Source organism: Myxocyprinus asiaticus, chromosome 2, assembly GCF_019703515.2.
Source record: "Myxocyprinus asiaticus isolate MX2 ecotype Aquarium Trade chromosome 2, UBuf_Myxa_2, whole genome shotgun sequence".
NCBI classification, from domain to species: domain Eukaryota; kingdom Metazoa; phylum Chordata; class Actinopteri; order Cypriniformes; family Catostomidae; genus Myxocyprinus; species Myxocyprinus asiaticus.
The window spans coordinates 43,745,548-43,773,207 of record NC_059345.1 but is presented as its reverse complement, the minus strand read 5'-3'; the positions used below and the strand labels follow the sequence as shown (position 1 = coordinate 43,773,207).

Here is a 27,660-nt window from a genome sequence, read left to right as displayed (position 1 = left end):
GCAGTGGACGGTAAGTCCCTAGGGAAGCACAACTTGTGATGATCACAACTTGATCATCAGGTTTCTCAGAGGCGTCCGGAGGCTGAATCCTCCCAGGCCACGCCTCTTCCCCTCATGGGATCTCTCCACAGTCCTCCTGGGCCTTTGCGGAGCCCCCTTTGAGCCACTAGTGTCAGTCAAGTTGAAAGCCCTCTCCTTGAAGATGGCCCTCCTGATTGCGCTCACCTCCATCAAGAGGGTTGGGGACCTGCAAGCATTTTCTCTCAGCGACACTTGCCTGGAGTTTGGTCCGGCAGATTCTCAGGTGATCCTGAGACCCCACCGGGCTATGTGCCCAAGGTTCCCATGACCCCCTTCAGGGATCAGGTGGTGAGCCTGCAAGTGCTGCTCTGGGAGGCAGACCCAAACCTGTTGTTGCTGTGTCCGGTGCGTGCTTTGCGCACCTACTTGGATCGCATGCAGAGCTTTAGATGCTCTGAACAGCTCTTTGTCTGCTTTGGCAGACAGCGGAAAGGGAATGCTGTCTCCAAACAGAGGCTTACACACTGGATCGTGGATGCCATCACTCTGGCATATCAGGCCCAGGCCGTGCCCGCCCCTTGGGGAATACAAGCACACTCTACTAGGAGTGTGGCATCCTTGTGGGCACTGGCCCATGGCACATCTCTAGCAGACATCTGCAGAGCAGCGGGCTGGGCTACACCCAATACATTTGCGAGATTTTACAATCTTTGGGTTGAGCCGGTTTCATTCTGTGTTTTGTCAGATACGAACAGGTAGAGTTTGGTAATATGGAACAACTGGCCGGGTATATCGCTTGTGTATAGCTCCTTTCCCCTTCCCTAAGGCGAAAGTGTGCGCTTTTACCCCCAGTCGAGTTCACAAAGTCCTGGACCCTGGATGTCCTTCCTCCCTAGCCCCGTGGCTCGCAAATTCAGCAGAGGAGTTCGCAGCCAGACCCACTACGGGTACTAATATGCCCCGTACTGGGATAGGTGCTCCACAGGTGCCGATTACTCAGGTAACCCCCTCTGATGTATTTCCGTGGTACGGTCTCCCTGTTGGCAGACCCGCATCTCCCTTGGGCAGGGCCCTCCCTGCCCCTGGCTGGCGTGTTCGTAGAGCTCCTCCCCTTCAAGGCAGGACCTACCATCGCGCCCCTTCCATGTGCAGCTGGTGAGCCCACGTGTCGTATTGCCACATGTTGACCTCCCCTTTGGGCAGGATGTGGTCTCCGCAGGGTCTTTTTCCCCTGAAAGAATAGGAATGGAAAAGAACACCTTCCCCGATGCGTATAATAGAGTTAGATGGCCCCAGCTGGATCTAATACTCTGTGGAGAGAAAACATAGAGAGAAAAGGCCGCGGCTGGCGTGGCCTGCTCCCATGCTAGTTACATCACTTCCCCCCCTCAGGGATGTGGGGAACTACATGACATCTTTTTGGGGTGTTGGGGGAGGTTACGTGCAGACTGATGCACCTGCTATTATGCACGCAGCAGTTTGCTTGCACCTGCATCAGCAGTTCACGTAACACGGTTCACCTGTTGTGGCGTTTTTCTATAGGGACCGCTAGTGTCACTACATCGACACAACATTGAGTGAGTGACAGAAGGGGAACGTCTTGGTTACTGTCGTAACCTCCATTCCCTGATGGAGGGAACGAGACGTTGTGTCCCTTTTGCCACAACACTGAACTAGCCGCTAAAATGGCCAGACCTTGTCTCGGCTCCTCAGCACAAAACCTGAATGAGAGTGGGCATTCCTTCTCCTTTTATACCCGTATGTCCAGGGGAGTGGCATGCAAATTCCACTCGCCAATTTTCATTGGCCTTTTCTCAAAAGAATAGAGGTGTTCGGGGCTCTTAAGAGCGACCCCTATTGTCACTACATTGACACAACATCTCGTTCTCTCCATCAGGGAATGGAGGTTACGACAGTAACCAAGACGATTCCATGCTGTTTTTTCATAATTTTCATGCTGTGGCTTGGGAAAAATTAGATGTCTGAGGATTTACATAAAGGTTTTGTGTCATGTTTGGCTTATATTATCATGGCTATTATCTTGTGTATTGAGAAAATCTTTCCATAGCCAGCTTTAGTTACTTGACTGTTGTAGTGTATGTAATGGTGGGTCACCACTGCAAAACAATAAAGGTTTGTATTTCATTCCATACATAGGATTCATAATCACACTTATTTAATTTATTAATGACATTATTCTGGTAGGCCTAGTTGATAATGAAGTAATGACATTGCATGACATGATTCACACAATAATTGCTTACATTTTGATCTGGCATTACAATGCTACTGTGATGCACCAAGTCACAAGTATCACCTATTATGAGCTCATTTCCACATATTAAACTACTGGATGAATTTCCAGTGTATTAGAAAAGCACTAACTCAAAATACATGTTATAAATGACAGAGTATTTTTGGTCATCAAATGGGATATTATCTATGTATTTAAATTCATATGGTGAAGGGTTTTAACTTCTCCGTCTCTGAAAAGCAAGTTGAAAATTGTATGTGTTGCCTTGCAGCACCACACAGCTTCACCAGAGCCCCATTTGCCAGACATTTGCAGTCTTTATCTTTCACTCCATATATATTTCTTTCAATATCTTTCATTGTGTCAAGAATAAAAGTGCCGTTTTTACTGGTTTTTGAAAAGTGCACATAGGTATGTGCTCAAGTGCCCTGGGGAACCCCAGAGTGAAGTAAGAGGGAAACCCCACTATTGCAGCTCAATGCTGCGACAGATCGCAATGAAAACAAGTAAACCAGCAACAGAGGGGCATGTGAAAATAAAGCGAAACAACGGAGAACAGACAGAAAATAGCGAAGTAGTCCTCAGATGCCATGTTTGTTATTTACAGCAGCGTCGCGGTGAAATAACGTTGCTGTGGAGCTGCTTACTGACCAAAACGCTTGTATACTGTAGTAAGAGTATGCCACTGTAACACTTCTCAGTGGAAGGAGGAGGCGAGAAGCAGATTTCCTGGTTCAGGTAAGCGTTTTATTTTTCTCACTGCAACAACTACACTCTTCCAGGGCTTTCACAGTGTTCAATATTTCACTCTAAATAATAAAAATAATAATTCACAATAAGGTCTTTAGTGCCCAGGTTCTCTCCCTCGTCTACCTGCGGTGTGGCTCTATTTATGCCGCTCTCCCCGTGCTCACTGAAATTAGAGACAGGTGTTAGACATAATTTAACTCAGGTGTAAGTGCCCTTACCACTTTCTCTCTCTCCGGAGAGATGCTTGACCACGCCCCCGCTGCCACAGCCACTTACAAAGTGCATATAAACGTAAACGTCTATTTCATGTCTTAAGCAGTTTTTTTCACAATAAATGGATTTATGTCCATGTATATGAGCTGTGATAATTTGATATCCATTCAATCTCTGCAGAAGTTTTTACTCCACCCCTTGAGTAACATCATTAACGACAGCTCTACACTGTTGAACTAACGTAGTTAATAGGGCTTCGGGAAACAGTTGTGACTAGCAGGTTAATTTCTCTAACGATGCATCGTACTATTGTGGTTCAGAAGTGAGTTATGTCATACAGGAAATACACCCCTGGTCAACACAAAACCAGCCTAATCATAAAGACCTTCCTTCAGACAGATTAGTTGACCTGTCGTTCAGGCAGCCCACTGACTAGTGAATTTTGAAAATATGTAGTTTTGCACATCCCCAATGAACATGTGAGTGTAAAGGACTTACCATTAGCTCTGTGCTGGAGGATGTGCTGGCCAGTGTAGAATTTGCAGGTAGTGTTGTCTCCTTTACACACCCCACAAGCATCCAGAGTGGCCTTTGAACCCAACACCTGGTCACAGCCCACCAGCTACACAGGAAAAGTGAGTTAAGTGAAATTATCAATCTGACACACTCAGATTTGCCCACTGGGCCTATCAAATGTAACAAACCGGCTATGTCAATCAATTTCCATGCAGAAAATCATTGCAAAACCAGTGGTAAATGTGAGGCCAAAAATATGACCATCTCATGACTCAGAGTGCTCATATACCTTACATATTCCATCGATGCACACGCCTCCTTGGAAATCAGAGCAAGACGTCCCATCCTTGACTTTGCTGGACAGAGCAAAGAAAAAATCAAAGTCCTCAGCAATGCAGTACAGCTTGCAGATGTCCTCTTCTAGATAGGAGATGAATGTGGTCATTAGAGGTTATAGCTCAAAATGTTTCAGACAAAATGCATGTGGACTTTTAAGTCAAATGAAAACCAATCACATCTTGATTAAATTATGTGAATTTGAGAGACATGCACAAACCCAAACTACTGATAAATCAAACAGTTTGAAAGTCACATTTCAAACAGTTAAGGTAGTTTAAGCTTGAGCATGGGATTGCTCTATCAACACATTTCTGTAGTTCTAAATAGAATAATTATAGTGACACAAATAGTTTTAGTATCTTAGTTTGTGAATTATATATTTGAATACAAGTAGTCAAGAGTAGCCATGGCTTCTCCACTTCTCCTATAACGTGCATTATGTCTAGGTGTCATAACAGCAAGAACTACAGAACTTTACTTTCCATCAGGCATCACAATGCAAATGTTTGCTAACGTAGTGTGACGAGGAGGAGGGTGTGGCCAGGCCATGATGATGCACGGCCGGCGCTGAATCAGCTGATCAGCAGGAGAGCGAGATAAAGGGGAGCCAGAGACGCCAGTTCAAGAGAGAGAGAGACACGCAGCCGCGTTGCATGTGTGTCTGTGTTTGTTTATGTTTGTTTTATGTTGAGTTTCTTATTCAAATTTATGATTACTGTTCAGCCGGTTCCCGCCTCCTCCTTGCCTGTCCTTATACTATCACACTTAAAATTCTATTTTCTGACCATGTGAGAGTTGTGTGTGGCAGGTCCTGGAGTAACTGGAAGACCATGCTGAACATGCCCACAGAACACATATTACACTAAAATTTAAAACACTGTTACAAATGGGCTCATGAATGTTGGAATGCAAGAGGGGACTAAACAATGGAAAGGGAAACTAAACCACAGTAAATGTTTTAATGAGAAAAGTTTAATTCTGAGTAATGCCAAGTAGGGGGGTGTGTGAAGCTTAACAACTGAAGACGTCAGGGCTTAATCCAATTTGATGTAACCCAAAAACCCAGTCATACAGGGGTAAGTGCTTCATAGCACCTGTACGGGCCACTGAAAGTATCCTGAGGCCCATCATAATCTGCTGATTAGAGCTTGGAGTTCCTTTCACCTCATTGGCACCCCTAGTTACACTGACAAGGTCTTTCACTCCAGCCCAAGGAGACAGCTCAGCATCTCCTCCACTGTTCTTTCTCATTAGTGTAAAAGAAAACTGACGGACCGGTACCCAAACTTTCTTATCTTATCACTCTTCCATTGCTTGTGCTAATTTTTCCAACCCCAGTCCCCTAACTCATAGGGAAGCTCATATATACAGTATATATATATATATATATATATATATATATATATATATATATATATATATATATATATATATATATAAACAGACTCGATGGGTCTTATTCAGGTATAAACCTGACTACAGGGTTGATCGGTGTACTGCACTCAAGGAACGAGTAGCTACATGTTTCCACAGCAAATCCATCCATGGCTCACTCAACACAAATTGTATGAGATGAATACATTTGGCACATGTAACAATCTCAATAAATACATTTTGTCAGAAACAAATGGGAATGATTACATTTTCAAAAACACACCTGTTCTTGCCGAGTCAGATTCCTAGGGTACTAGAAAGTGAGCGGGCAAGGTCCCAGATGAATGCGTTTTTAGAGGTTTTTTGTTAGTTCTTTTTCAGACAAGTGTACATATTTACATTATATTTTATTAAAGCAATAAGCCATGAGAGGCTGTGCATTACAGTGATCTTATACTATGGTAATGGGTGTTCTTTTTCGCACGATGCGATTAAAGACAAATGTTCAATAAACAGTTACATTTATTCTTAATTATTATAATAATAAAGTATCATTATTCTAACTGAGCATCAAGCATCACAACTTTACTACAAGTTGTTGCAAACACATATGACTAAGACACCATTTCCATCTGATATTAAAATGCATTTCAGGTGAAAAACCACATACGAATGTGGTCAAAAAGGCATGTGACCACATCACATTTGAGGTGTAAACGCTAATCCATCCTTTATGCGTCCCGGCAGCAGTGAAGCACCGCCCCTCACCTGTCAATCAACCGCTGCGCTAAAACAAGAGTTGAAACTTTTGATATCAACACAGATGACATGCATGAACATCTCAAGTTCCTTTAATACAGGTACTCCACTAAAATAACAGATAATTCTGCCTGACATGTTGCATTTGTGCTTAGATTACATTTTAACTGCATCTGGGAGAAACAGCGCGCTGTTTTTTATGCTTTCTTTGACTTTTCTGACTTTGTTGGCCTGTATTATCATGCAGTAACACACTGACATAGTGACTGATGTATGTCATCATGATACAGAGACCATTCCCTCCAAATCCAAACACAAGTGATCACAGGAGATGCATTTAAGTGACTAGGTGTAAACAGCGATGTGTCTCACCTGACCACATGTGATAGGATCACCCGAGACGCATCTTAATACCAGGTGGAAACGGGGTCTTACTTTCTTCCAAATGAGATGGTAGGCAGAACGTTGGCCACAGTCATCATTCACTTTCATTGCAACATACAATGAAAGTCAATGGTGACTGAGTGTCTCATTTTCCCTAACATCTCATTTGGAAGAAAGTAAGTCAAATGTGTTTGGAAGCATGACAGTGAATTATGACAGAATTAAATTTGTGGGTAATCAATCCCTATAATATAGAATGTGCTATCGCAGGTGTGTTTTTATAGAAATTTTTTCAATGGCTTCGAACACGGCACATCAAATCAAAATTTAGCATCACAACTATCTAATTTATAATATAATTTTTTTTTCCTTCTTTTAAAAAAGTCAATAACACACATCCAGTAAATTTTTAGAGGGCTGCTGTGCACTCTTTAACTGTTAATGAGACATTTGCTCTTGTTTACAATTAATGCATTAAGGCACAAATATCTCCCATACCTTCCACTTTGGTGTATGGCTTCCATTTGTAGTACCATCCCCTGAAGGGTTTGCTGTTGTACTCGGCACACTGCTGAGTTCGGAAGTCCAATCCATTGGGTTGGCACGGCTTGGTGTTACACAGCTGGTGTAGTCGACTGGGGCCTTGGCAGAATTTGCCATTGTGCTGTGGGCTTGGGTGAAACAACCAGCAATTAGCACAGCTAACATGGAAGCAGGGAGAGAGAGAGCAAGAAGAGAAGAAACAGATGTGCCTCAGCAAGCATTCAGCATGCAAGAGGAATGACAGTCATTCTGCATTTTTGGAAGGGGGGCCAGTAAGATGCCTTTTTATATAATGTGCATTAGCATCTACACCAAAGTAGAATTTCTTTTTGTGTTAACTGTGATGTGCCTGACTGAATCACAAGCTAACAGACAGCTGTAAAAGTGTTTGGAATGCAATTCTATTCATGGCTTGGACTTGTCTGTGTTTTCAACAGGTATGATTTCTGAATATTACGCTTTAGAGAGAATAAGACAATACACAGCTGTGCCGATGTGCTTTACAGACTGTTATCTGAGCTGACTTCCCTGCTGAGAAGACCAGTTTAAACCTGCATGAATATCCAAACCATTTCCAACTTGTTTATAATGGTTTGGTGCTGGTTTAGCCATGTTGTTAAAAAAATGCAGGTCAACCAGCATGGTCTTACTGATCAAGCTTTTCCAAAGGATGTTTGCTGGTTAAGGTATTTAAAAAGCTTGGTAGGGACACCAGTATACCAGCATCCCATGCATGTGGCCAGCGCTTCCTCATTTTCCTCATAGAAACATTTTGGTGCAAGAACACAAAATCGTCTTTGAAACCAATGTCACTGCATGTATCCTCTGGCCCACAGGGCTGAGTATCATAAAAGATCAGCTCTCAGGCTCTGGACAGTGTGTTTCACCTTGCCTTACAGGGGCAGCTTGAGGCTGAAGAAGAGCAGTAACCTCCTCCCAATGCCACAGGAATGCCTCAGAGTGCCACATGACGCCGACATTCAATATATTTCCTCAGGAAAATGATCCCAGCAGCTCCTCTAACCGGGGCTGAGGCATGCTTGCGGCATTGCTGCATGTTTTAAAGTGGAGGACTCTTGGGTACCCTCTTGTAGCCTAACCTCAAAGCAAGCGACTGCGCCCTGGGCCTGTCTTGTTGGGGCTATGTCAATTTGTGTGTGTATGTGTGTGTCTGTGCATGTTCGTTTTGTCTCTGGCTTTTAGCTTTTATTGCATGTTCACACTTGAGGTTAGGAAACCGCACACAGAAAGGGCAGGTGAACCTTCCTCATGCACTTAAAAGTCACTCAACACCGTTATGTATCTACAGCGATCAAACAGAGTAAGCATTCAATAGGGAAACACACACACAGTTACATACACAACAGAAATAAATTACTGTTAATCTGAAAACTGTCAAGATGGTTCTATTTTGGACAGGTGTGTACAAACAGATGGAAAATGTGCCTCACTCTCAAAGTTAAAGGATAGATCAACCAGAACTGAAAATGTTGTCATTTACTCACCCTCACGTTGTTGCAAATTGTATGCTGTTTTTCAGATAATTTAAAAGGAGAAATTTTGGTCCCACTTTATATTAGTTGTCTTTAACTACTATGTACTAACATTAAAATACATACAATACAATGTATTTATTGTGTAACAACATATTGTTTTGCAAAATTCTCACAAAATTCATATTTGCTGCTCCTGAGGTTGAGGTATGGGTAGGTTTAAGAGTAGGGGTAGGGGTAATGGTAGGGGTTAGGGTTTAGGGTTATGTGTAAAGTTAACAGTGTATTACAGATGTAATTAAATGCAGGTACTTTACATGTATGTACATAATAAGTACATTGTATCAAATGCTTAAGTACATAGTAGTTAAAGACACCTACTATAAAGTGGGTCCAAAATGTTTTAACAATTTCCGGCTCTGTCATGCTCCAAAAGGGTCCTGAAAGCAGGAAAAAAAAGCACAAAAAATGTGCTCTATATTGAACTATATTCCAAGTATGAAGACATACTATAGCTTTGTGTGATGAATAGACCGCAATTTAAGGCATTGTCCACTGAAAATCTTATCATTCATGCAATTTAGAATGCAGCTCTCATTTCAAACATGACACCATGATGTTTGGTAACGAGACATGCAAGAACAAATCAGTATCTTTACATGCACTTTAAAAAAATTATTAATAATTAATGTAAACGCTTTGTACTGAAATCGTACCAGTCCGACTTTTGCATTGTCGGACAAACAGACCTAAATAATGCGATTGTAGCTCGGCTTCTTCCAGGATGTATACACATTAACTCTTTCGCACATACGATCAAACCAGTGTGATTACACTAGGCTAGGCTCAGAGGCGTAAAATCAAACCGGTATGATCTGCATTCGTGCTTCTGTTTACCAGTAAAGAAGGACTGAAGCAGTTGTCATGATGAACCAGCTGCTCAAATAGTCTTTTCAGCATCACAATATCTTTCTTTGTTATGTTGCAAACATTCAAACAATTACTAAATAAAAGTGATAATAAACTAGTCAGTCCACTGGAGCCTTCTCCCATTCCATCCGTCACTCATTCTAACCACTTCCGTTGCTAGAAAAGTGGAAGGGCTAGGTTTATAGAACCTGCTATGCTTCTATGGCAAACTCAGTGTTCCATGCTGCATTGCATGTAAACAATATGGCGGCACACAAAGCTGGCAAGCACATTCACAACTGCGTCTTATCTATCATAATCAATCATTGTAAACATCTAAAAGCCACATTATATGTTTGATAATATATAATCTAACCTTCAGTACACCTGCTGTGATATAATCTGTCCTACAGTGCATCTGCTGTGAAGTGTAAGGTAAGATTTCATTTTAATTACAGCATTAAAGAACTCACACTGGGGGGGCCGTCAGTACAGGAGAAACTATTAAAAGGTTAATTGGACCATAACTAGTCTTGCCGTTGTGATCGCAATTTCAATCTTAATTCAATCAGTTGTGCAACCTTAATAGATATCATATCAATGTCTCAGAGGTCAAAGTCTGCAGGTTTCAAAGTGTTTTGGATGGTTTTTTTTTCTTATTTTTTTTTTTTTTATGTCAATTATTGGCACGTCAGTAATACAAGCTCATTTCCTAATCTAAACTGGGAAAAAAAAGCTTTTTTGATGTCTATGTGTAGAGGATTTATAATTATACATACAAATGTTTTGATATACTGTTAATGAGTCATTTAGACTGCTTATGTCATGTCCATAATGTTGGAATTGTTCAGAGGTAACATGCGACCGACAGATTAAGTCTGTTGCTCTATTATAACTGTGCATGTAAATGTACTGATTGATGCTTATGTTATTGATGTCCAGCCTAACACTCAATTTGAATGCTGCATACTGAATATAGTGCATGAGTCGTATGGACTACATTTATGGACTTTTTTGTCCCTTTGGAGCTTGACAGACCGTGGTCACTGTGATCTGTTGTATTATCTATACCACGCTATCGTTCAGGTAGAACTATTCTTTCGACCACTAAAGATAGCTTCACTAATAAAAAATTTATCTCATATACTCATTTAGCAAAAAAGTCTAGAAGAACTTGATGTAATAACAGAAAATATAAATACAGTCTTCTCTAGCACTCTTGATAGTGTCGCCCCCCTTCAATTAAAGAAAATTAAAGAAAAAAGCCCCGCACCATGGTACAATGATCACATTCATGCTCTCAAGAGAGCAGCTCAGAAAATGGAGCGCAAGTGGAAGAATACAAAATTTTTAGGTACTTTGTGGTGCATGGAAGGACAGTGTCTGTAGCTATAGACAGGCACTAAAAGCTGCCATGTAAGCATATTTTAGCAAACTCATAGAAAATAACCACAAAAATCCTAGGTGTTTATTCAGTACTGTGACTAAATTGGTTAGGAATAAAGCCTCCACTGAACAAGATATTCCGTCGCAGCACAATAGTAATGATTTCATGAATTTCTTTACTGATAAAATTTAACTCATGAGCAAATTCAATCCTTCGCAGTCATTGTTCATGAAGAGCTATCACACTTATCGCAACATCAAAAGCCACAATATGTATGTTAGATCCAATACCAACTAAGCTCTTTAAAGCGGTATTCCCTGTAATCTCAGAACCTCTTCTTAATATTATTAACTCCTCGCACTGTTTGGGACACAGACATACTCACTCAGTTTAAGTCTAGACTAAAGACTCATCTATTTAGCCAGGCATACACCTAATTTATCCATCAACTCACAATTAGGCTGCTTTAGTTAGGTCTGCTGGAACCACAAACATTTATCTTGATCTATAACTCTGAAAAAAAAATGAATGGTATCTACGCTAATATTATTCTATTTGTTTCCCTGTCCCAACCTCAGGATTCATATCCCGAGGTTACCAGAGCCGGCCAGATCCAGCTCCATTCCTGCTTGATGTCAGACTCCACTGCTATGTGTCTCTGAGTGATGATGACTAAATGCAGCCAGTGCCAGCCAGATATCACTTCAGTCTATTACGATAGACTTCAGAGGATGAACTGATGCCAACTCCAACCATAAGACATGGGATACTTCATATGCCACTGCCTGAACTACGATAGACCTCACCGAAATGACCTGCCGGTTGAACTGCGATGCACCTCACTGGTCTCTGCCTGCATCACCTTGTTGTAATGATGGACTACACTCTTAAAATGGAATACACAGACTATCAATTAATTGCCAACAAAAGCCTTTTTCAGTCAACTAACAAAGGACAATACATCTATGTGAACTTAATCCACTTAAATTTAATGTGCAGTTAATCCGGGATGAAGTTCGAAGACATAGTCATTAATCTTATAGTTCATACAAAATCTTTGTTTAAACATTGGCCATTAACACTTACTTAGTTTACTAATTTTAAACCATGACCTGCACTGGACATAAATAACTAATATTGGCATTATATTCATGCTGTTTAGCCAGAGGGGAACTGGCCCCCACAGTGAGTCTGGTTTCCCCCAAGGTTATTTTTCTCCATTAACCATCATCTTATGGAGTTTTGTGTTCCTTACCACAGTCGCCTTCAGCTTGCTCACAGGGGTTCTAAATACAATTATTATTTAATTATTTAATTTTTATACACAATTTACAATCATATTTAATCAAATTACACAATGATGACTCTAAGACTTTATAGACATTACATTTTCATTTTCTGCTAAAGCATGATTTTCTGTAAAGCTGCTTTGATGTGTGTTGTGAAAAGTGCTATACAAATAAAATTACTTGACTATTATGGAAAATGCTAAGAATAATGTGTAACTTTTACCATATGTCTACTTTTTTGTTCCACTAAGAAAATAACATCATACAGGTTGGGAGTGACTTTAGGGTGAGTAAATAATGACAGAATTTTCTTTTAAAATTTTCATTTAAGTCAGACATCACCTGGGTTGGGAGGGTTACTTTTGAAATGTATTCCACTACAGATTACAGAATACATGCCGTAAAATGTAATTTGTAAAGTATTTCATTAGATTACTCAAGGTCAGTAACGTATTCTAAATACTTTGGATTACTTCTTCAGCACTGGTAGATTTTTTCACTTGTTTTGACTATAAAAACTCTGCCAGTACAGTAAGACAAAATACACATGTTAAAAATACATTCATATATGCAATGTTGTTTCTAAAACAAGATAAATCAAAATGATCTTGTTTTAAGGATTTTTAGATATTTTTACAGGAAAACAATACCAAAATTATTATCAAGAATATGATTTTTGCCCTAATATCAAAGGTCTTACTAGAAAAAAAGAAATTATGATCAAACGTGAATTTTCTTGATAAAAACAAATATGATCATACCTGGTAACATGCATGTAAAATTGCTATAAATAGCATTTTAGCTTAGCGTAAAGCTGACAATTTACACAAGGTTTATTTCTATTTCTTCTGCTCCAAAGTTACTTCAAACTTACTTCTCTGTCTGCTCGTATGAATATAACACATCATAAGAAAGTGTTTCACCGCTGTTCAAATGCACTTTGGATCGCATCATTTATATGTATAAATGTTTTCCATCTGAAAGGACTAAATATTAAATGAAATAAATGACAATAAAATGCAAAGTAATCTCTTCAGTAATCAAAATACTTTTTGAATGTAACTGTATTCTAATTACCAATTATTTAAATTGTAACTGTAGTGGAATACAGTTACTTATATTTTGTATTTTAAATACGTAATCCCATTACATGTATTCCGTTACTCCCCAATCCTGGACATCAACAATACTGTAATAGTGCTGACAGAGGTCTGTTTGTGCAGGGCTGCTTTTGTTTTTGGATTAGGTTTTTAGGCTGATCCTATTAGGGCTTAAGGGACAGTGTAGTATGGGCCCATATGGTAGAATGCTTACAACAACACAGAGCACAGAGAGAGAGAGTGAGAGAATGGGAGGGCAAAAGACAAGTTATTAGTTTTTCTGATTAGAAGCTGTTTATAAAATAATGGTGCCCAAATTAATCTTGTGCGGCAAACTGAACTTCACAAGAGTTGTTGTCTAAGGGAACATTATGTTCCCACTCTATTCAATCCATTTTCTCTCTATCGGCAGAATTTGTAGCATTGTTGTCCCACTGAGAATAAATTGCAGGACAGCATCACTGAGTCCAAACTTCACAGAGAACAGGGTCACACTCTCTGTCTGTTTGCCTGAATCACCACAAAATGACCCCACCCCCATGACCCACATCCTTATCTACCCACTCTCTCAATACATTAAGTCCCCCCTCTCTAATCAAACCCCCCTATTATGCCCACAGTTTTAGCCATTCTGCATCCCGTTTACAGTCAGGCCATTAAAACCAAGCCCTCCATATATAAATAAACTGAGATCCAAACAATGATGTAATGGCTTATATGAAAATCATATGTTTTTTAGAGGGTTTAGGGATTCAACAAAGTCCTGAGGGTGATCAAACATGCTTTGCCCATGCATCACACCTTCACATCTCTGACCTGTGGTAATAGTGTATTAATGTAATGATACCCAAACTCTGCTAGTTAACATCACCTCCTGTACAGTAAACAAACTTCATAGGCTTGTATAAAAAGCCAATCCGATCAACCACAATCTCCTTGTTCATTCCACTAGACTGTTGCCAAGACACATATTTCTCTAACATAAATATCAAAGATACATCAACCTGTAAATCTGCCGGTTGAGTATGGAAACAGTCAAGGGAGTATATTCATCAGATCACATTTATTGATAAATGTTATTTCAGTGAAATTATATCTCTTGATGCTGGCTTCAACCAGCTGGTTTCTGAGAACCTCATACTGAATGAAGTGTTGAATCTGGGGATTCCCTTTGAATCTCACCCACAGGAACAGAAGACATACCAAATCTGTGCTGAGATGAAAACTCTTGTTGTGTTTAGACAACTATTCTGCTGCAGGTGATGTCTGTGAGCCATAAGGGAAGAATATCCATCAAAATGCTAAATAAATATGTTTCAAGAAATTCCTGTCATACAGAGTGAAATGATACAGACAAAATGTTCTGATCAACATCGACTCTGATTTCCATAGAGATTGTAGGTACTGTAGATGTTCATGATGTGAACCTCATTAATATGCATAAATAAACACTTAAAACTTGAAGAGGAGTGAGTAACAATGACGATTATACGGTAGTCTATGGTAGACTAGTGTATCTATACTAGGGTGGAAAAGCAGCTAAATCCCCTTATTTTTAACCATGCAAGGGGGACACTGATAGCCAAAACAGTGGGAATGGAGGCTAATCCTTACCCCCAAAATCACAGATTATAGTGTATACAAATTCTGCCTCAAAAGCAAGCCCGTCTGATGGATTCCACTGCACCCTAAGCCTCTCTACAGTCAATAAGAATCAGGGTGCAGAAGAAAACATCATTAAACTACTCACACTGCACTATCTGCTCTCAAATAAGAAGAATTGTATTGTAATGTATTTAGATCTTTTTTTAAGGTTTCTAGACAGCATAGTGTGGTTCATGAATTAAAAATAGCCCTCTAGCTATAGCACGGGAAATATCTGCTCTTTTTTTATTTATTTATTTATTTTCAATGCAATGCGCTGCACTTTCCAAAAAAAATACATTTGCAGCATCACTCCAAAATGTGTGCATCTGTGTAAAGAAGCTCTAAATCAAATGCAGAATTCCACTTAAATACATCCTATGAGATTATATGTACCCAATTTAATATTTCCCTACTTAAATAGTCTTTCATGAATAATTTCAGGTTACAATGGCCAGTATTTCCAGGGCTCCAATCTAAGTCTATTCTTTTCTTTCTTTGTGTTATTTTTTTGCCTTTACTGGAACTGGTCATGTCAGACATGTTGGCCTGGCTGTCTGAGGCACTATGCGTACTTCCTCTTCCAATAGAAATATGTTACGATGCTCTAGACTGCCAAATGTTGATGAAGCACTATCCCAAGCTCCATCGGCTTAACCAAACCAAATGTCAAGCCACTCCAAAAAAGCCCAGTCTCATATCAACCAGCCATTACATACACAGAGGAAGCACCTGGATGTAAATTCACAAAAACTACTTCTACCATTTGAAAGACACTCAAATATTCAACAATCACTTTTATTCAAGGAGGAGGAGCGATTGTCCATTTTCAGAAACATCTATTTTAAATACTTGGCGAAGATCTGTAGAGACGCTGACCGTACGCAGTCTGTGCTCTCAGCAGAGCATAAACTCAGTAAGTGAGACCTGACACACCAGGAGACACATAATCCTATATTACTCAGTGTGTCAAAGTTCAGAAGTAATCTAGGGGCAGTGGCAGTGGGTCAGTTGGTCAGGAAACATGTGCTTCCACCATTCATGGCTAATCAACCATTCTTGACAGCCTTTTGTTGAAAAAAGTGTAATTCACTTTTCATTACAAAAAGAGAATTCAAATTTGATCAACCAGTCACACCACAACAGTCAAGAAAGCTTGTGAAATTTAACACATTCTGGAACTTGAGGAAGCTAAGTTTTAATAAGGAGACTTTGTGGCTGCTCAACAGTTCTTGAAGGCGGAAAGATGCTCAATGGACTGACATGTAGAGAGCCCTTGGACTGATGCCAGATGCTCACAAACACAACACAGACTGAATTTTAAGTAACACCATATTATACAAAGGCTTATTACATGGCTCTCGGGAATACTTGATTCTGATTCGTCAGTCGCGGCATTCAACGATCTAATATTTCTGAATAATGGCCACACATTCAGGATATATACAAGTGATATTTCACAAGTCATCTGGGTATTGTGGTAATCGTTTCTATTTCTAATATTTTATATCGGTTTATTTATTTATTTGGCAGACAGTCATGTAATAATTGTGACAATGTGCAGTCAGAAGGTTATTCTCGCAAAATAAACACCACAAGTTGTTTATTAGAACTCAAGATGCATACTTGAAGGTTGAATTCAGTGTTTCTGGAGACTCTGCAGTCTCTTTCTTAACATCATTTCAACTCAAATCAATAGTTAATGTCAATTTTTTATTTATTTGGTAAGTAGCCATGTAATAAGCGGGATAGCATACACTGAGCCAGTCATTAACACTTAATAAAGCCTTTAAGGGTGGTACAAGTCCTGATCACCCTGTTGGGGTTTATTTTGTGATAAAGACCAGGTGACTGCACAATATCCCTATTCCCTTAAATATCAGATGGTTCATTGTTACCTGGGGCTGTTGCAGGATCGCTCTTGATGCATGACCCCTCCACCACAGGTACGTGAACAGTCAGACCACTCTGACCAGCCAGACCACTGGCCATGCACAGCTCTAGGACCATTGTCACCATACTTAACACACTGTCCTCTCCGGCACCACTGCAAAATGAAAATACATTTTTATTCCCATTGACCATGAATGTACTTAAATTTAGGGTTGTGGTTATCAAAATAAGTGTCTGTGTGTGGTAGATGAGAAGATAGCAGGATTGATTTATTTCATGTCAGACAGAAGAGACATGAGAGAGAGAGAGAGAGTGAGAGGGGATGTGAGGTAAAGCAGAGAGTATATCTGCTATGGAGATCTCTGAGCCTGCTGGTTTGGTTTAGAGCCCAGCGCTTCACCTGAAAAGCAGGACTCAGCCCAGCCAAGCCACACAATCCCACACATCAGCACCTCTCACCCTCATCCCCATCAACTTCAATAGTGGAAAGACTCAGAGGGCCAACCATCCCACGAATGCAAATAATACTGCAGGTGTGTGAAGAAAGATAGAAGTGAAAGTTAAAAAAACTTGTGTGAATTTATGTGGTTAAGTGTCAATCTGTGTTCCCTGCTGAAATTCCCTGATATTTCCAGGTTTTCCATGACTGTGGGAACCCTGTGATCACCAGCAGCAGCAGACTTTTGATTATGGTTGACCAAGAAAGTCTTGCTGGTAAGACGCCAGGTGTGGATACCTGCAACTCATGTTGGTGATGCTGGTCTTTTCAATAGACTTCTTCCTGTGTGGTCAGTTCTTCTTTAGTAAAATTAAGTTCAATGAGTTTAGACAAGGAGACTCTGAACAGACAATCACTCGCTCACCATGTCTGGTCCGCAGATGGTGCCCTCGGCAGCAGGCATGAACTTGGTCTCACACCGGTGCCCTGTCCTGTGGCACCACAATGATTTACAGATGTCCTGGTGGGCACAAACACACAGAACAAACACATTCAAAGAAAGACCCACACACTGGGAACCCTTCAACCTCCCTGCCTTGCACCTCGCCACGCTGACCCCATGTTCCTACAGCAAAGGCCAATCAACTCTTCCAACAAATAAAAAACCCTGTCAAAATCAATCACTGTGCTGCCCAAAAGAAACAAGCTATTATCGTTGCATTTTGTTTCTTCCCACAATACAGCGATAATAATGGGTGATGAGGGGTTGGGAGACCGTCCACTGTTGGCAGACTGCCCGATTGCATCTGGCAAACAGTGAGAGAGAGACGTGGCTTACAAAAGCTAATAACACTGGACTCTGGATCATTGAGTAGATAAGGGGCCGTTCAGACAAAAAGCGTTCTCACACAAAAAAATCTAGATGCTGCACAGCGAATGGAACAAAATGCAGGTGTCTCACGATTAAGTTCAAGTTCTAATCATTTCAAGTTCTTTTAACTTGACTCAATGTCATAAAAACATGGCGCTCCTACATAGCACATTGTTAAAAACATGAATCTTGCGCAAATTAACATGAATTTATTTTTTTATTATTTTTTTTTTTTTTTTTTTTAAAAAGCACTGCAGATGGACAAAAAAAACATGTTCAGTGTGAACGGACCCTAACTCTGCAAGTAAGCTCCCATGGCTAATTACATCTCAATGACTTTGTGACAAGAACAGGATCGCTTCGGGGGACAGAAAACAAAAACTTTGGTTATTATTGCCACAATCCTTCTTAATTAAGATGTACAGCTGCCTTCCATCAAGGTCGATGTTCAAGACTCTATTCAGTGGATGTAGAAGTTTTCAGAAGTGCACAAAGGCAAGAGAAATCTTTAAAAGAGGAAGTCCATAGCATGAGAGCTAATCCCACAGATGGACTCTCGCAATGTTCATTTCCCAAGCATAACCTCTTTCTTCCAGGCTTTAGTCTTCACCCTTTTTCTATTTGCATATCAATGTGTGCATTAAACTCTAAAGGTTATATTGGATGCCAAATGGGGCCTAGTACATCTTTGCTGAACTTTTGTCCATGGGCTGTGAATGAAGACTTAAGTAGATTGTGAGGCAATGGGCTTCCTCTTGGTAGTTTGTTTTCTTTCCAAAGCTCAGATGTGTGTTTGTTTTGACCATGACGACTCCACAAAAACATTACAGGTTTAAGTACAATTAAATATCTGAGACCAGCAACTAAATCTCTTTGACTTATTGTGAATCTGTTTGCATTGTGTTTTGTCCAAAGGTTTGACTGAAGCTGAATTTTTTAACAATAGTTATTTCTCACATGTCAAACACATTTAGTATAAAGATCCATTGAAATGCTCCATTATGAAGCATAATTTCAAATTATAAACACTATAGGTTACCTTTACAAAGTCCAGGCTGCAGAGTTTGGCATTGGAGCCGAACTGCCATTTGCACTGTATGTCCGCATCATACAGCTGACCTGGAAGCTGCTCAGGGTACTTGTACTGACCTATTTGATTGGGCTCATCCACTAGACATGAAGCCTGAGCTGTACTGTGAACACATATGCATGTAAAGATAGATCATCATAGAAACAATCATTAAAACAGACATTCACCATAACATTCTGTTGTCTTTCAAATGGGACATAAGTCAAGCAATGCAGGTAAAAAGTAAGCCAGAATACATTTTTTGTTATTGTTTATTGTATAGCTTTAAAGGGATAGTTCACCCAAAAATGGAAATTCTGTCATCATTTACTCACCATCATGTTGTTTCAAACCTGCTGACTTTCTTTCTTCTGTAGAACACAAAAGGAGATCGTATGTAGTATTTTAAGTTTTTTTAAATTTTGCCTAATATCGCCTGCTTTGTTCCAAGGAAGAAAAACAGTCACAGGTTTAGAACAACAATTACATTTTTGCATGGACTATCCCTTTAAATGAGATGTAAAACTGAAATCTTAGCGCAAGGCGATACTGGCCAACATAGGCAAAACGTAGTAACTATTTCAACAATAAAACTAAGAAAAATGGCTTCACAGGACAGATCATAGTCTGAGACACAATTGCACTCATAACTCCACATGAACTGGGGTGTGTTTCCCAAAAGCATTGTTAGCCAACTATGGTCGCAAGTTCCATCATTACCAACATAGTTCAATGATTTGTTATTTCCCGAAACCATAGTTGCAACGAACATCCTCAAACAGCATTGCAAAGTTGTGTATTTGGAACTACAGCTCTTTACCTGTGGTTAGAAGCATAGTTACTTATTAGTTTGCTGTGTGGACATCTTTCGACATCGCTGAGGCTTCTATATCTTTCATTTCATATATATCTTTAATTCTGTCAAGACTTTGACCACATTTTCACGCATTTACGAAAACTATTTATTCCAGGGTTTTGCAGAAAGTGGCATTCTGAAACGTCACGTATACACAAATGCAGAGGTTTAAGGGATTAAAGACTGTTAAGAGAGCGCTTTATCACACATGGTTTCTGTCTGAGAACACGGCTTTTATGTGTTTATGTAAACGCAGTTCATATGTTTTTGCAGAGTGCACATGTGCGTATGTGCTCAAGTGCGTCAGGGGAACACCGAAGTCTAATGTAAAGGGAAACCCCACTATTGCAGCGCAATGCATCTGTAGCATTACAACGTGCATGCTGCTTTCATGTCTTCAGCAGCTTTCTCGTATTAAATGGCTTTCTAGTGTAAGTGTGAATGAGCTATTATAATTTAATATTTGCAGAAGTTATTACTCCACCCCTTGAGTAACATCATTAACGATAGCTCAACCAATGTGGTTTGAACGATGGATGTGCGACATAGTTACTATGGTTTCGGGAAACAGTCATGACTAGCTAGTTAATTTCTACAATGATGCATTGTACTATGGTGGTTATGCAGTGTGTTACGTTGTTGTATGGGAAACACATCCCTGGTTAGTTTAGCTGTAATTTCAAATATGAAAATTAAATAATAATGTCTTTAAGTGAAGGTTAGAGTTTACCCCAAAAATCGGTTGAGGTATTGTCGACTACAGGCAGACCAGGAGAAAACACCATTATTGCCAGCCAGTGTAGGAGACATTATGTTCCCTTCAGTCTTCCGACAGGGATTCCCCTCTCCGTCATGGATCATTCCAAAACTGGAGCAAAACAGAGTGAATAAAGGAAGGAGCAAAAGTGTGAGGGAGAGATGTAAAGAAGGAGGGAGGGAGAGAGAAGAGAGAGAGAGAGAGAGTGAGAATGTGAGTTTTACCCAGTGAGACTATTAATGTACAGCCCCAGGACAGAAACCACACCCTGAGTCAGGTGGGACATTACCTTCATAACCTAGCAGAGCTTTCATCCCATAAAACCCTCTGATAATCTATCTACTCTAGCCCTGCGAGAACCAAACTAATTAATGAATCAAAATGAACACACACACCATGGTTAAGACAGTATTGGCGAGATATGCCATGTGTTTAGAAATTACCACTCCTCAATAAATCACTGACTAACAGCTCTTAGCTGGGGAAAATTTTGCCCCAAACACTGCACACATTCTGGGCACGTGTCCTTTTCATTTGACCAAAATATATAAACCATTGAGAATAACAAATCCCACAACATGTTATCAGCCTGGTGCTTCTCCAGGGCAAATGTTGTTCCAGTTTATGTTGAGAATACGCCAACATTAAGACTCAAAAAACAGCTTTGTCATAAATCGAAATTTCAACCGTACAATATAAACTTCCCCTTATCTCAGTGGAATCCAGAAAACACAAACAAAATGTTTGCCTATTGCACAGCATATGGCTTCCCAAACTGAAAAGGAGTGAGACCTAAAAGCAAGCATGATACATACTTGTGTCCTGACTCGTGGGCGATGGTGAAAGCGAGGCCCAGCCCTGTGTCTTCATTTATTGTGCAGCTACGGTATTTGCTACACATCCCACTAATCGGAGCAAAACCTACAGACAGGAAGTCAGAGAAGACAGATTGGGAGTGGGACAGAAGCAGGAAGGGAGGTAGAATGGCAAAACATATGGGTGAAAAATGAGGACACATTCCCAGAGGAAAATTATATTGCTTAGATGTTTCTCTTTTATAGCTCAGGAGACTTAAATGATGTGTAATTTAACTATCAACTTTGTCTCATATGTTTCTCTTAAAATTCCACAGGAGAAATGAAAAATAGACTCAAAGAAGACAATTGTTGTCATCCAATAAGAGTAGAGTTATAAAATTAATGTGGATGCATAATAATTTGATGAGAAATGTTTGAGTTAGTTTTGAAATCTCTGACAGTTGATTGCAGACTTTGGTATCTTGGAAAATTTGAGCACAGTTTAAACATTGTTGAGGTCTCAGTCAAACTCAGCATGAAAGGAGTGCTACTTGGGTGTATAATAATTCCCACTGGTGCTCTTTGGATAAGGGATATTCTGTTCAGATTCTCTAGTGGTCTAAGGCATTCAGAGTAGGGTTTAATAATAAAAAATAAAAAAAACTTTATTAAGTCATGGCTGTTGGATTAAAACATACCACAAACCGACGCGTTGCGGTTTACAAAGCCTTCATCAGGGTGACCTGTCAGAGACCTGTTGAGGTCTCTTCTGAAACTCTAGAGAAGACACTTGCAAGATTACTGGGGCCTGTTTCTCATAAGAAACATCTGAGAAACAGGAGACATGTTCAAAAGTCCCCATTTGCTTTACATTTAATCTCATTGTTGCCTAGGAGAAACAATTGAGATATATTGATTTTATTTGTGATTTTCCTTTCCAGTGGGTTAATGCATGTTGGGAACGTGAAACAAATTCATTGCTTAAAGAGACCTTAAAATCTCCACGGTCTTAATGAAAACATTAACATGTGATTTAAGTGTCACTAAACACACCACAATGTTTTCCAAGCTACAGAGTTTGAAACAGGATCCCTGTACATATAAACACACTTTCAGACACACACTGACTGTATGGACAAAGAAAAAGCTTTGGTTTGAGTTACACATCATACACAGGCAATTAAAAAACAGTCATTTTCCCTTTGCCATACATTCAAAGAAGTGCATACTTGTGGTTTGGAGCTTTAGAGCTGAATTCATTACATTTGGCTGACGCATCTATACAGAACTTAGCAAAGACAAGAGAAGCTGCCAAAGTGACTGCAAAGTGGATTTGAGTTTTCTTGGACTCATTCAGGTGAAGTTCTCACCTAAGGGCACACTAGGACACATATCACCAAACAGCTCTTTCTAACCTTGGCATTGTGTAATTCACCCTGATGCAACTTGAATACTAAAAACACTTGACCCACTTCTGGGGCTAGACGGAGTGTCAAGTGCCTTCCTTACCCAAAGTATCACATGGTTCATTCTTCCAGGAGCAGATGTCCAGCCCCGTCAAAAGTATTGCATGATCGTGACGCTTGCCATTTTTTCCTATCAGGCCTGATTGCCACTGGCAGAAGCTGTTGAGCGATTGGTCTGCATGGTGGTTGATAGACAGGCCCAGCTGACACCAGCAATACAGAGCAAGAATCAAAAGTGTTCAAAGGGGTTGTGAGAGAGAGAGAGAGAGAGAGAGAGAGAGAGGGAAGAGAGTAATGAATGATCAGGCATCTGTAACGTATGAAAGGATGAAAAGGATCCGTGATTCTTTGAAAAATGAAAGAGATAAGTCAAATCAAATTTACTTTTAATGAGAACAATAAATATATTATAGCTTGGTGTGTCCTACCGGATCTTTTTCAAGTAGAAGGAGGCTGACCACAACAATGTTGATATCGGTTCCAATAGTTCCATCTTTGAAAAGACTGGAAACCTGTTTAAAACAACACAACTTAGCATATTTTCCAAGCAGTAAATGGCTAATTAAAATGCTGGAATAAGTATCCTCTAAATGAATTTTCTATTAAACATGAACATTGAAACATGAATTTTGGGCTGGGCATATCGAAGGTGTTTTTAAAAGAACAGAGTTTATTTATGCCACATCTATGAACCTACTTGCTTAATTGCCAAAAAATCTGTGTAGTGCGAGATGAGTCATCAGTATTTTTGGTCAGTATTCCTCGGCAAAGACTGTACATTTTAAACTTGCACATCTGTAGATGACCCAATAGCCGAGTGGTTAGGGCCCATACCACATGGGCACAAATGCCATGAGCAGCAAGTCCCCAGTTCGATTCCTGGCTGGCAGGACCATTTGCTGCATGTCATTCCCCTACTCTCATTCCCCATGTTTCCTGTCTCTCTCCACTTTCACTGTCAAAAAAAAGGCATAAAATGGCCACAAAAAAAAATTTGTGTACATCTATAAAAAGTTAATTTTGTCAACTTTAAGGAGCATACTAGCATTTAACTGGCTTTAAAGTTAATAGATAATAGTTAATCCATTTCATTTTCTCCATTGGTCCAGATGCTGCTGTTGAAGCCATTGATCCACGTTATTTCATCTTCATTAAAAAAAAAAAATATTTAATAGCCAAATTTCTAATGAAAACTACACTAACCATGATCCTGAAGGAAAATTATCCACCAATCAGAGAATCGCAGTGAACAAGCACACCAAATAAGCTCTGCAGCGGCCGCCCAATCCCATGACACACTGTGAATGACACAATCTAATCTGTCTCCCTACACTCTCAAACTACTTGAACATTTTTCTGAATATTTTGAGAAAAATACTTCCAGAACAGAGAAGGCTGAAAAAATGAGTGGGGACTGTTGTGCTCTATAAACATGGACTAAAAGCCACAAAATTCCAATTTTGATTTCATGGAGTCTTTAATATACTCTCAGTGCCACTGTTGGCTTTAATATCCTCTCAACCCTGACAGCTCTGCTCACCATGTTCATGACAGTGAGGACATAGGTAGTGACATTCTCTCTGCCGTGTTTCTCCAGCATCTTCCTGTCTGCCACCACCAGAGTTTCCACGTTCAGGCCCCCCTCTTTGTTAGATGTAAACTGTGAGCGTTTTGCCCGTCTTTGCTGCTCAAACTCATCAGGCATGACAAAGTGATCCTCTGTAGGAGGCTTGGGTGTATCTATAGTTAGGATGAGATGTGGAGACAAAGAAAGAAAGAAAGAAAGAAAGAAAGAAAGAATGGAAGATCATGAAAGAGAGTTAGAGTAAGCAAAACACTGGAAATTGCCTCAAATAACTGTTTTTCCTTTTTTCCAAGCCAGCTCCCTGATAAAAGCACCAGAGAGGTGTCGACAGACCAGGAAATTCACAGTCATTCACTTCACTTGCTGTTTCCGAGCATTCATTCAATACATTCAGTAAAACAGATGAAAATTATATAGCGGTTTTGCTTTTGGAATTAGTTTAAATCTCAGGGGGCTTGGCTGTTACAGTGAGGGGCCATTCACAGGAACACATTTTCGCCTTCATCTTTGCTGTTTTTTGGATTTGATCATTGTGACACCTCTCCATTATTTTCAGCATCTCATGCAGTGCACGAGACACATTTTCAGAAGCCATGTCAACTTAAAAGAACTTGAACTTTAAAACACATCACGAGATACATGTGTTTGGTCTGAATGGCCCCTGAGTGTACTACTACTACTACTACTACTACTACTACTACTACTATTACTACTGTCAATTCCTGTAAGTATATAATGTGTAAAGTACATTCCATCTACAAAAAGCTAAAAAGAAATTCCCTTACATACATTGCTTGCGGCATCCGCAGAAATGTTGTCTCTGAAGTTTTCCATGCTGGTAGTCATGGTGATGGTGACGGTGATGAAGATGGTCCTCATAGGGGTTGTTTGATTGAAAGCTGCTGGTCCAGTCACACTTTTCAGCATGGACTCTGCGTTCAGCTGATCGCTTGTAGATGATATGTGGGTGATGTCCAGAGGGGGCACTGTAGTTGTGTCTTAAAGCTAAATGCTGTGGTAGTGGAGTGATGAAAAGCTCCTTGTCTGAGAAGCGGATCAGACCTGACTGCAGAATACAGAGGAGGGGTGGCTATCAGTGAGTCTCAATATAACAGGGCAAATGGGGTTGGACTGCATGTCAAATATACTGTACAGTATGCACCATCAATAAAAAAGATTCAATGAACATGTTCACGGTGTAACTTCCATTGTTCAGCACTAAAAACAATGCAAGTTATCGAGCGAATACATAAGATATTGTGAATGACCTTATCTCATAGCACTCATGAACATGCAACAGACATTGCTGAAAAATAACTTACATTTTGGGTTGTTTCTCACCAAAACCTATTGTAAGGCTTCAGAAAACTTGGAATATGAGTCAAGGACTACTTTTATGATACTTTTGGATCCATTTTTAAGCTTTAAAGTGAGGCACAATAGCACAATGGACATCAAGAATTTGGTGAAAAATTACTTACATTTCAGTTTGTTTCTCACCAAAACCTATCATATGCCTTCAGAAGACTTGGATGATGCAAGAGTCGCATGGACTACTTTTATGATGTTTTGGGTCCTTTTTAGACTTTAAAGTGAGGCTCTATTCACTGTCATTGTATTGAAAAGATGACTTGCAATATGCATTAAAATGTTTCCTATTGTGCTCCGCATAAGAAAGTCATACGGGTTGGAACGACATGAGGGTGAGTATATTATAACAGAATTTAAATTTTTAGGTTAAATGTCGATTATGATGCAATCGTTGTACAATATGAAACTGCATAATGCTGTTGATAGTATTTAACCTGGAATATTCCTTTAAGAAAGAGACACTTTAGTCTAGACTAGAGATAACTCTTCAGATCAAGTTAAAATCGAAGCATGCAGATGTGGGGCTGAAAATATATCAAATCCAAGAAGTGGACCTATCAAAGTCATGCAGGAATTTAGGTGTGTTTGATGTGATGGGAGAAAAGCCCTCCAGGAGACCATCAGAGCACATTCCTAGAGGTGGGGGATTCATAGTCCCTCCAGCTGAAACTTCAGTGGTTAAAAAACAGCTGTTCCCAAGTCACAAAAAATGGGCATCACCATAGTTACAGCTGTCAGTACACAACAAACAAACGATGACATGGCAGGGATGTAGAGCAGCCTGGGGCTTCTGAAGGCATCTTTAGGAGCTCAAATGTTTTAGTACATAAAGTAGAGAAAAGTTCATTTGCAGAATAGGCTTTCAACAGCTTGTTTTACAGTGACGATTAGCATGGCCACAATCCAGGCATGACTGGCATGACTAACTCTGACACTCAAGTGAGGAGAACCTCTCGTATCTACATCCTCTCTCAACAACACTCAGCCCTAGAAACTCTCTAATTAACTCCCTGCTTGAGCAGGATACTCCCTCTCATTGAGGATAAACTATGAGGAAACCTACATCAGCTTTTCAAAAACAGTCCACAACACAGGATGCTGATAAAGTTCCAACAAGTCTTTTTGACTAGTTTAAGCCAGGTGCACACTCTAAGATTTTCACGGCCCTTTATGATTGTTGCTTTTCAAGACTATACGATATGATCCCAGTGAGATCTTGGGTAAAAGCAGTAGTACACTGTGCAACATAATGGCCACGTTCACACTAAAGTTTCAGGAGTGACAACCGCATTTAAATGCATGAGTGAATCCCTGATTTTTCTTTACATGTGTATATGGAATACAGAAGTTACTCCTGCAAATGCGATGACTGACAAGTGATAACCATAGCAATGCTGCAATGTCTCACGCCTGTGAACAAGAAACATGAATGCCACCAATTTAACCCATTTTGTGTTTGCTGTTTTTGAGCAAAGAGATTATCCACCAGAGATGTATTATCATCCAGAAATGTTTAGTTTGCTGCCATCGACAGAGTCGCCATGTTTTGTTATGAGCGTTTTAGCGGCTGCTGTTAAACAG

The 27,660-nt window shown here is 39.9% G+C and overlaps 1 protein-coding gene across 1 annotated transcript in view; it reads right to left on the bottom strand.

Moving 5' to 3' along the window:
- The window catches only part of LOC127451961 (A disintegrin and metalloproteinase with thrombospondin motifs 18-like), an 84,770-nt gene that overhangs the window by 32,768 nt on the left and 24,342 nt on the right, over positions 1-27,660 (bottom strand). Inside the window, exons 4-15 of the mRNA XM_051717058.1 lie at positions 25,498-25,774; positions 24,664-24,863; positions 23,552-23,635; positions 23,167-23,326; positions 21,676-21,781; positions 20,834-20,971; positions 19,218-19,371; positions 17,732-17,827; positions 16,874-17,022; positions 7,109-7,281; positions 4,044-4,174; positions 3,737-3,860 (exon numbers count right to left, since the gene is read on the bottom strand). Coding sequence (XP_051573018.1) covers positions 3,737-3,860; positions 4,044-4,174; positions 7,109-7,281; positions 16,874-17,022; positions 17,732-17,827; positions 19,218-19,371; positions 20,834-20,971; positions 21,676-21,781; positions 23,167-23,326; positions 23,552-23,635; positions 24,664-24,863; positions 25,498-25,774 — 1,792 coding nt within the window. The remainder of the gene's footprint in view (positions 1-3,736; positions 3,861-4,043; positions 4,175-7,108; positions 7,282-16,873; positions 17,023-17,731; positions 17,828-19,217; positions 19,372-20,833; positions 20,972-21,675; positions 21,782-23,166; positions 23,327-23,551; positions 23,636-24,663; positions 24,864-25,497; positions 25,775-27,660) is intronic.